Source organism: Pteropus alecto, unplaced genomic scaffold, assembly GCF_000325575.1.
Source record: "Pteropus alecto unplaced genomic scaffold, ASM32557v1 scaffold30, whole genome shotgun sequence".
In the NCBI taxonomy this organism is placed as follows: domain Eukaryota; kingdom Metazoa; phylum Chordata; class Mammalia; order Chiroptera; family Pteropodidae; genus Pteropus; species Pteropus alecto.
In genome coordinates this window covers 732,491-742,040 of record NW_006429782.1, presented here as the reverse complement: position 1 = coordinate 742,040, position 9,550 = coordinate 732,491, and the positions used below count along the sequence as shown (strand labels likewise).

Genomic DNA, 9,550 nt, shown 5'->3' with positions numbered 1-9,550 from the left:
TTAGTACCTCAGCTTCTCAGTTACATGTGGATGGTACTAACGATATTCACCTCCGAGGGTTTCCGTGTAGATACAAAGTCATTTCATGTAAGTGTCAGCCCTTATTTTGTCCGAGGTCCTTAGGTACAGAAGCTGCAGTGGGATTTAGGGGGTAGGGATAGAGGGAGGGGGCCTGACCCCTTTCATGCCTCCCCCAGCTGCAGCAGTTCACCCCCGTGGAACGCTACGGCCCTGAGAGATGCCTGGCCAATGCTGGGGGCTGGGGACTGGTCAAAGGTGAGCCCGGGACTCCACATCTCTCCCTCGCCTGCCCGGTAGTCCGCCGGGTTGGTCCGAGGGCAGCAAATAGGCCCAAGAGCTGCGCGCAGCTTCAGGCCCCTCACGGCCCTCCACGCCCATGCCCGCTGTCACAGAATACAGCGCTGGCCACCAGGCGCCGACGTGGCCGAAACAGACACAGCCGTCTGCAGGCCTTTGCAGGAATCCATGAGCCGACTGGACACGCGGTCGTGACCTTGGAGAGGGAGCATTGTCCCTCTGTGCCCTCCCCACCTTCAGATGTGGCTGGGGGCGGGGTTGGTGCTCCTGGGGTCTCAGGCCTGTGAGGCCCCGGCCCCTCCTGCTCCCCCAGGCATCGCATGCTGGGAGGGGTTGTGTGTTTTGTAAAGAAACATATTTGCCCTTGGGGTCCCTCAGCTTCTGACTGCAGAGCAGGGGTGGAGGGGGGAGATGTGAGAATTGAGAAATGAGAGAGGGGGCTGTCGTTGGCTCCCGTGTGCATTTCTGGGCATGTCTGTGATTGGGGGACAGGTTGGGGTTCAGGCTTAAGGAAAACCCCCATACTCTAAAGCAGCGTGAGAGGGGAACTGTGGGGTGGTAGTGAGCAGCCTGTGGGGTTGGCGTAGAGATTCTGCACAGGAAGTCTCTGGCTGTATGGTGGAGAGGGGTTTCTCACAGCATGGTCCGCTGCCTGGGGGGACTCTGAAGCTGCTGTCGGTGACGTCTGGGCTGGCCGGGTGCCGACTCCTGCATTCGGACCTGAAAACTCTGGGTTCTGAGCTGGGACGTGGCTTCTGAGCTGGGGTGTCTGGGGTCTTGGTTCAGGGTCGGGGCCTCTGGGTTCTGAGCAGCAGCTGGGACAGAGTACGGAGGGGCAGGGGCACAGCAGGGGTCTCGGGCCTCTTGGATAAGAAGGAACCAGGTTGAATTGTGGCTCTGGAAGCCCCTGTGTCCACACTCTGACTCTGTCACTTATTAGCCGTGTGATCACCTCTCTGAGACTTAGTTTACTTAATTTTGAATGAGCATCCACGGACCCCCACGATCATCCCAGGCAGAAAAGTGACCGGGGAGAGGTGTCTGCTCTAGTCCAGAAGTTTCATTTCAAATTGAGAAAGCAGGAAGGAGCAGAGGCCTCAGGAAGGAGCCCTGGGACCTCTTGGATGAGCTGGGACTAAGTCGAATTGTGGCTCTGGGACCCTGTGTGTCCACACTCCGGGAAGGCGGATGTGCTTGGAATGGCCTGCCTTCCCTAAAGACCTGGGGGCAACACAGCTTTTTGTTCTAAAAAAACCACCATACATATATGCACATATATATATGGGAGCTCTGGCATTACACACTCAGTTCACGTCCAGTGTGAGCCAAAAGTACAGACTTCCGAGAAATTTCTCACTTGCGGCAAATGCACCGGCTTCCCAGGCCCTGGGGCTTTGTAGGGAATGTTCGATCTTCTGCGGGTAGTTGGGTACATAATTTTGATAAGCACTCAGGGTCCCATTGAGCTCCTTGGGGCAGAAAATATGTCTAATTCCTCTCTGTATCCTCATGCAGACTTCAAGGCCGCCCACAGACAGTGTGCCCAGGATGCTTTGGCCCACCCTTCCATCGTCCCATGTGCCCGTCCATCCTTGTCGAAGAAGAAGCCAAAATGGCATCCTTCACCTGGTAGAAAGAGGTCAGTTTGGGAAACTTCAGACACCTGTTGGCCTGTATGTGACTCTGTCACTTCTTAGCTGTGTGATCACGGGTATGAGACTCAGTTTTCTGAATTTTGAATGAGTGTACAGGAACCATCACAACCAGCCCAGGCAGAAAGGTGGAGGAGAGGGAGGCGTCTGCTCCAGTCCAGAAGTCTGATATCAAATTGAAAAAGCAGGAAGGAACAGAGGCCTCAAGAAGGAGCCCCTGGGCCTCTTGGATGAGAAGGGACCAGGTTGAATTTTGGCCCTGTAACCCCCTGTGTCCCACTTTGAGTGGCGATCTGCCGTCCTTTGGACTACTCGGGGGTGGGGAGTGATTGAAGGATGAGATATTGGTTATAAAGCTCAGGTCTCCGACCAGATGTGCTGGCTTTCATGTCTGCCAGTGAACCCCTCGGAGGCCCAGCTCACTGCAAGGGTCATTTGGCAGCGGGGTCTCTAGTACACTCAGGCTGCTCTGAAAGTCTGCGACCCTGGGCAAGTGCCTTCTCCACGGCGTCTTTACCGCTCTGTTTTGCAGAGTAACAACACGTTCACGACCCCTTTACTTCCCAGCGAGGACTATTTGTGCCGCCCGGACCAGCGCTAAGCAGTACTAATGGGAAGATGCTTTGAAAAGTATCTGCTTGGTATGGCCTGACTTTTGTAAAAGGTCTGGTGGCAACGCAGCCCATTTTTTATAAAATCCACCCTCTGGACTGCGCTCCGCCACCGCGGAGTGTGGACACAGGGGGTTGGTCCAGAGCCACCATTCAACATGGTCCGTTTTCCTCGCAGAGGCTGGTGGGCTCCCTCCTGAGGCCTCGGCTGGTTCCTGCCCCTGGCGCAGCATTCCTCGGCTCCCGCCTCGGGGCGCTGGGGTCTGGGGGTGCGTCGCCGGGCGCGCTTCTCATTGGCCGGGGCGCGGGGCGGGGGCGCGGCCACGCGCTGGGCGCTGCAGTCGTGGAAGGTGTGCGGCGCAGCGACCCCTGCTGGCGGGAGTTGCCGCGCCAAGAGCAGCGCTGTCGCCCGGCGTGCCCACCTGGCGACAACCTGGTGGGCTTAGTCCTGCGGCTCTTCCAATCTTGCACCTGCCGCCAGGCTGCGAGCTGTCTGAGCGGGAAACCGAGGCCCAGAGGGACTGTCTCCGAGGCGTCTGAGTCTAGTCGTTCTGAGCGCATGCGCCTGGGCTCACCCTGCAGGTGAGTCTCTGGAGCACACGTGACATCGTGGGGCTGGACCCCCTGGGCGGTGGGCGCCACAGCAGGGACCAGCGGAGAAGGCAGCCCGGCATCTCTGGGCGGGGCTGGTGGGAGGCGCATGGGGCCTGGGGCGGGTACCCGGGAGGGGGCGTGGCTCCGGGTTGGGAGGTGCCGTTTATGAGGGATGCTCGACAGTGAGAATGGACAGGATTTGGGGACACTTGTGACTCAAGGCAGGGGAAGTCGGATGGGAGGTTAAGTGGGCAGGCTCAGGGACCCCGGAACCCCTTGGGGGCATCTGTGAGCTGTGGCCCAGCCCCAGTTCCAGGCCCTTCCCTGGTGTCATCATGTCGCCCTTCCTCCAATGCTGGGACCCAGGAACTGGCCTGTCCCCACTCTGCAGGGGAGTACACTGAGGCCCGGGAGGTCGAGTCGCTTACCCAGCCTGGAAGGGACAGCTGGCTTTGAAGGTGGGCAGCTGGCTCTGGCCCCCCGGGGACTAATCCCCGTAGGTTACATAACGCAGCAGATGGGGCTGGGTTAGCAGTCTCCAAGCGGCTGGAATCAGGCCTCGGAATTTTCCAGAGAGCAGTTTTCTGAATCCGGCCCAGGCACGCCACCAGGGACAGGAAGCGCCTTCTGAGTTGTCACATGGTCCCTTGGCACGGCAAGGTGGAGCCCCAGTGCATCTGGTGGAGCAAGACTCGGGGACCTTTGTCGGGGCGGCCTCGGCACCGGGGCCGGGGGGTCGAGGGCCGGTGCAGGAGCCGCTGGCGGTGACCCAGGAGCGAGTCCCCTGCTCATGAGAAGCAGGTGCCGTGCGGCGAAAGGCGGGGAGCTGGGGGCCGTGGGTCTGAGTTGTCGGGTCACAGCTGCCCTGGGATGCGCCGAGCACCCCTGTGGGCGTCTGAACCGGGTGAGGCTCCGCCAGGCCTGCACTGCGCGGCTGCGAGCGGGTCATCCAGAATCGGCCGAGTCCGGGCCTCGGGTGCTTCGGGGGTGGACGTGAGTAAGCCAGGCCCCTCCGGGCGGTGGCTTGTCCCGGACACCGGTGCTGTTCGAAGCCCCATGTCACAGACGAGAGAACCGAAGAGTCCAGAAGGCACCAGCAAGCCGCCAGCGCTGGGCCGTGGCTGTGCCCTGCCACAGGGTAAGTCAGCGAGGCTGGAGCCCCCACCCCCCAAACGGTCCCCCCTGGCCTCTCGGGCGGGAAGAGGCTGGGGCTGAGCCCACTGAACCCCCAGTGGCTTCCTGCGGTGGGGAGAAATTCAGAGTTCCTGGCGGGGTGCCCCAGCCTGCCGGTCAGCTGACGCCCCCGGCAGACACTGGCTTCCCCTCCCGGCTGCCCACTGGGTTCTCCTGGCTAAGCTTCCAGCGTGGGGCTGGGGAGGCCTCCACTCCCAGCCCGCAGCCTGATCACTGACCTCCCCCAGCACACTCGAATGACAAAACACAGCTGCTCACGACAGCGCGGTTCACAGGGGCCAAGAGGGGGAACGACGTGGGTGTCCGCGGCGGGTAGGTGGGTGAGATCTGGTCCATCCGCACGCTGGAATATTATTCAACCCTGAACAGGAAGCACGTCCAGACACCTGCTGCAGCGTGGGTGGACCTGGAGGACACTGCTCAGGAGCCAGACACAGAAGGACACGTCCTGTGTGATCCCACTCACGGGAGGTCCCCAGAGGAATCAGATTCGGAGACAGAGAGCGGATGGTGGGTGATGGGCGCTGGGGGAGGGGAGGGGAGGAAGTGTGTAACGGGAACAGTGTCAGCGTGGGACGATGAGAAAGTCCTGGAGGTGGACGCTGGGGACGGCTGCACAACCTGTGAGTGTGCCTAAGGCCGCCGAGCTGTGCCCTTGACTGCGATTAGGGTGGTAAAGTTTGTTACGTGCATTTTTCACAATAGAAAAGGAAAAACACATTAGATTCCCTACCCCACTCCCCCAAAAACACACAGCCTCAGGGGGCTTGCTAAAAATCCCATTTTACAGATAAGCAAACTAAGACATGGGTAGGGAGCTGATTACGGGGTCATAGTTTTGAACGGGGCAGGCTCTTGGGGCTGCCCGGCCACCCACGCTGACCCCCGCCCAGGGCCCTGGAAGCCTGGGGAGGCTTGAGGTGGCACCCTGGCCCGGCCGCCTACCCCCCGAGCTCCCACACCCTAGGCCACAGCCCTGATTTGCTCCAGTCTGCTCTCCCCCTGGCCTGAGCTGACTCTCCAGACACAGTGGATTTCCCAGAAGTGCAGGAAGCTTTGCTCAGAATACCTGCCACAGGTGCTTGCAGAGACGGGTGCAGGCAGCCGGGAGCCCCCACCCCCCCAGGGCTCCGCGGGAGGCCTGCAGGGCCGGGCATGCGCTCAGCCTTGGCACAGGGTGGGACGTGACTCGCTCCCGCTCTGGGGACCTCTCTTTGAACTGCGTGGACTCCTTCATGTCTGTACTTGTGAGCTCAGCCCCTGGGGACAGGGCACCCCGCCACTGTGCCCCAGAAACCCCATGACTGGTGCAGGGCACTGCCTCCAACTGGGCCCTTGTTGGGGGTAGGGGGGGGTGGCCAGCTTCTGCTCGTCCAGCTCCAAAGCTTGTCCTTGCTTCTCCCAGCGGCCACTGTCATTGGCACCTTCTAGAACCACCGTCTTCTCTGGTCCTCCAGAGTCATCTTCGTCTCAGGGTCTTCGACTTAACCCGTCTGCAAAGTTCCTTCTGCCACGTGAGGTGACGTGTCCTCAGGCCCCTCTACACCTACTGATGACAGAGGGTAGACAGGAACTCTGTAGGGCCTTTGCAGCTTTCCGTGAATCTGAAACGATTTCGGAATCAACATTTTATCTTAAAAAACACGAGAATTGGGAGGTGATTACAAGAAATTCAAGCCAAACCTGTCATTACAGCAGTAACTCAGTCACCCATAACTTCCCCCGAGGTCATCGTGGGCAATGCTGGGCGTTCATCCCATTTCCTATCTGTGTTTATGGTGACATGTGTCCTTTCTCTTGTATATAAATGGCATCATACTGTGCTTGATTTTTTTTGACTTTTTTCATCTAACAGTACCTTAGACCCAGGGTCCCCAATTTCGGGGCCGTAGTCCGGTACCGGTCCGGTCGGTGGCCTATTAGGAACCAGACCGCACAGCAGGAGGGGAGCGGCGGGAGAGCCAGTGAAGCTGCATCTGTATCTGCGGCCGCTCCCCAGTGCCTCAGGCGTCAGATTCTCATAGGAGCCCCAGTCCCTGGTGCCACAAAAGCCGGGGACCCCTACATTAGATGACTTGCCATTTCTGGGTCACCGTCCCTGCCCCTCTGTGGCCTCGAAGCTGACTCCCTTCCTCACTGTGCTCTGGCCCATCCCCCTCATGCTCCAGGTCCAGCCTGGCCAGCCCTCCCTGCACCCCGCACCCAGAGAGGCTTGGGACACCCATTCAGATGTGGCTAGGAAGTCGTCCCAGGCCCTCTGAGTCTCGCTGCCTGTGACTTGGTCCCTCTACCCCTCAACGTCTTGACCCATAAAGTGGGGGGTGAGGATTGCTCTCACGGGGGGCAGTTGGGAGTCTCACGTTAGATCTGGGAGTCCCCAAGGCAGGGGCAACTTGCAGTCAGTGGGGCCAGTGGCGTGAGAAGCAGGACCTGTCCGGAGTGAAGGCGATGCTTTGTAAGGACACTGCTTCCCGTTCCTGGGGACCTCCTGAATAGATGTCATGGAAATCCAGAGTTCTCAAGTGAAATGACACCAGGCGAGCGGCTTCAGGTATAGCTCGATCCAGGGACTCACGCACTGGTCTCAGAAATCTGGCCCTTTCTGCTTCCTGCCTGTCATGGCCCTGCGGCAGCTCTCCCAGCTCACGTGGGTGACCCTGGCCATAGTGGGTCCCAGTTCTTGCTCTCCCTGTGCTCATGCCCAGCAATGTCTGGACAGCTCCAGGACCCCGCCTGCCCAGTCAGCTCAGGACGCTGAAGCGTCCAGGTCCCTGGGATCACGGGAGGCACAGGGAGTTGGGGGAGGAGGCATGAGGGGGCCACAGGGTCCACTTGGGGACATTTCCTGAGCCCCAAGGCCATGAGACCGCAGAGGGAGCAGGATCCCAGCCGACCCACCTCCCCTGGGAGCCATGTGTACTCACCCATCCCGGCCCGGCCCGGCCCTGCCTCGGTGGGGAGGCGGGATCCTGGCTAAAACTCAGGGCGGAGGGGTCCAGCCAACCCTGGGCCGAGGCCTAGGCCAGGGCATGAGGTGGGGGGCCTAGATGCCACCTGACCTGGAGTCTGAGCCACACAGCCACCCACCTCACCTGTGCCAGGTGTCTTGAGCCCAGCTGCAGGCCCTGCCCTCCGGAACCTGCCCAGTCCGGCTGAGACAGGTACAGCCAGAGACCCAGGAGGGACAAAGACCGGGGGCGGACCTAGGACCCTGCACCTTCACCGCATTGCTACTGTGTGACCCCACACGCGCCAGGGCCCCCATTCAGGCGGTGGTGCCTGCTGTATGCACTCGCTGCAGGACTCAGTACCAGCTGCATACGCTTGCTGCAGAGTATAATGCCTGCTGGGAAGAACCTTTTGTATACCCTCCTTGCAGGATGCAGTGCCTGCTGTATGCACTCTCCAGGATATAGTGCCTGCTGGGTGCACTCCCCGCAGGGCTGTGCGCATTTCTGTAGGATGCAGCACCTGCTGCATACATTCCCTACAGAGCGTGACGCCTGCTGCATGTGCTCCTTGTAGGAGACAGTGCCGTCTGTATGCACGCCCCACAAGGAGCACACGCCCCTCAAGGAACACATGCAGACAGTGCCATCTGTATGCACGCCCCGCAAAGCACCGTGGGCAGCAGCGCGGGGCACAAGGCCCCTGTGAGGGGGACACAGCTGTGCACTTTGCGGAGTCCCCGGGTCAAGCCCGATTGATTTCTCTTGCCCCCCAGGCCGTAGTGCCCAGGCATCCACAGTCAGTGCTCAGCGGAGGGTGCTCACTCGCCACGGCCCCTCCCTGTCCCGCTGTCCTCTCTCCAGCCTGTCTGAGCAGGGCTCAACTTCACCAAGGTCACGACTGCGTCCACCGAGGCCAGTCCACCGGTCCACGTCTTCATCTTGCCCTCACACGCCGCGCCTCCCTCCCGTCAGCCCTCGGGGAGCGACACCCACCCCCCCTCCTCCCCACCCCATTCTGTCCGCACTTGTGACCCGTGATGTCACCCATGATGCTAAACACCCCCATGTGCCGAGGACGCCCATGTGGCCATCTCCAGCCGGACACGACCCCTGGACTTTCAGCCTCTTCCCTGGGACCCTGGACCTGCCAAGAAGTAACCGCTGGACTCGCCCTGCCACCCCCAGCCTGTCCCCCTCAGTAAAAGGGGGCACCTCCCTTCACCAGCTGCTTGGGCCAAGCTCCGGCCTCTCCTCTTCCCAGCACCTTCCCCCAGGGGACTGTCAGCCACTCCCGAAGACTCCACTCCCAGACAGCTGGGAGCCACCCGCAGCTGGCTCAGCCCTGCCCAGGACCCCACCCTCTGCTGCCTGTCAGCGGCCAGCACCCCCTCCCGCCTCCTAGGGCTCCCCCTACCTCATCCCCTCCCCGTCTCAGGCTCCACCCACCGCACCTCCAGCCCCAGGGCCTTGGCAGGGGCAGCCCCCTCTGCCAGGGCTGCCCTTGTCCCACCTCCTGTGGCGGTCACCGCCCCAGCGAGGGTCCCCCCAACTCCTCCCCCGCCTCCCAGCCAGCCTGGGCCATTTCCTTACAGCGTCCTGATCACAGGTGTGGTTGTACCTTCCCGGGGGCCTGACCGGCTGGGTCACCACGGTATTGGCACATAGCAGGTGCTCAATAAACGTTGACTGAAGGAGTGGCATGGGGTGGCCAGGCTCCGAGCTGCTGCAGGCTGGAGGGCAGGCGCACCTGGACCCGCGATTCCTCTCCCTGTGCTCGGGCCGAGAGACCCCCAGAGTGAGCTTCCAGGAGGAGGGGGGCGCCCAAGAGGAGTCTGGCTGAGCCCATGGGAGCAGATGGGCAGTCCACTCATCACCCCCTTGGTGCTCCATGTCCTCGCCACGCAGCCCAGGGAGCCCTATGGGCAACAGAGAGGAGAGGGGCGGGGCAGGAGGCCTGCTGCGTCCCCGAGTGAGGCGGGGACAACGCACAGGAAATGGGGTGCTGGTAGCCCTGGGGTGATCCTGCACTCGCCAGTCCGCGCAGAGCTGACGTCCTTCTGGAAGTGTCCGGTGGAGACCCCTGCCGGCCCCATCGCCCTAGTGGAGAAACTGAGGTCGGAGAGGGTGGGGCCACGGCCGCGCAGCATGGGGACCCGGTGGACCCGGGTCTGGCTCCAGAGCTGCTGCTCGCTGCCCGGGGTGCGGGGGGTGGGGGCTGGCGCGGAGGGCG

At 61.4% G+C, this 9,550-nt stretch overlaps 2 protein-coding genes across 12 annotated transcripts in view; both read left to right on the top strand.

Annotated features, from left to right (window-relative positions):
- The window catches only part of LOC107196553, a 6,680-nt gene extending 488 nt beyond the window's left edge, over positions 1–6,192 (top strand). The window contains exons 2-8 of one of the 11 annotated variants that reach the window (XR_003044170.1): positions 198–276; positions 1,834–1,957; positions 2,070–2,215; positions 2,503–2,850; positions 3,063–4,313; positions 4,739–4,879; positions 5,775–6,192. Coding sequence is in view for 1 of the 11 variants with exons in the window: in XM_015598734.1 (XP_015454220.1) it covers positions 4,046–4,313; positions 4,739–4,879; positions 5,827–6,176 (759 nt within the window). In the remaining 10 variants the exon portion in view is untranslated. Of the gene's footprint in view, positions 1–197; positions 277–1,833; positions 1,958–2,069; positions 2,851–3,062; positions 4,314–4,738; positions 4,880–5,774 lie in introns of those variants that run through there. The other 10 variants (XR_001518004.2, XR_003044238.1, XR_003044191.1 and 7 more) reach the window with 10 other exon arrangements.
- A 2,730-nt stretch (positions 6,193–8,922) lies between these two features.
- The window catches only part of ADAMTSL5 (ADAMTS like 5), a 9,235-nt gene continuing 8,607 nt past the window's right edge, over positions 8,923–9,550 (top strand). Inside the window, exon 1 of the mRNA XM_025041947.1 lies at positions 8,923–9,434. The gene's annotated coding sequence lies outside the window, so the exon portion shown is untranslated. The remainder of the gene's footprint in view (positions 9,435–9,550) is intronic.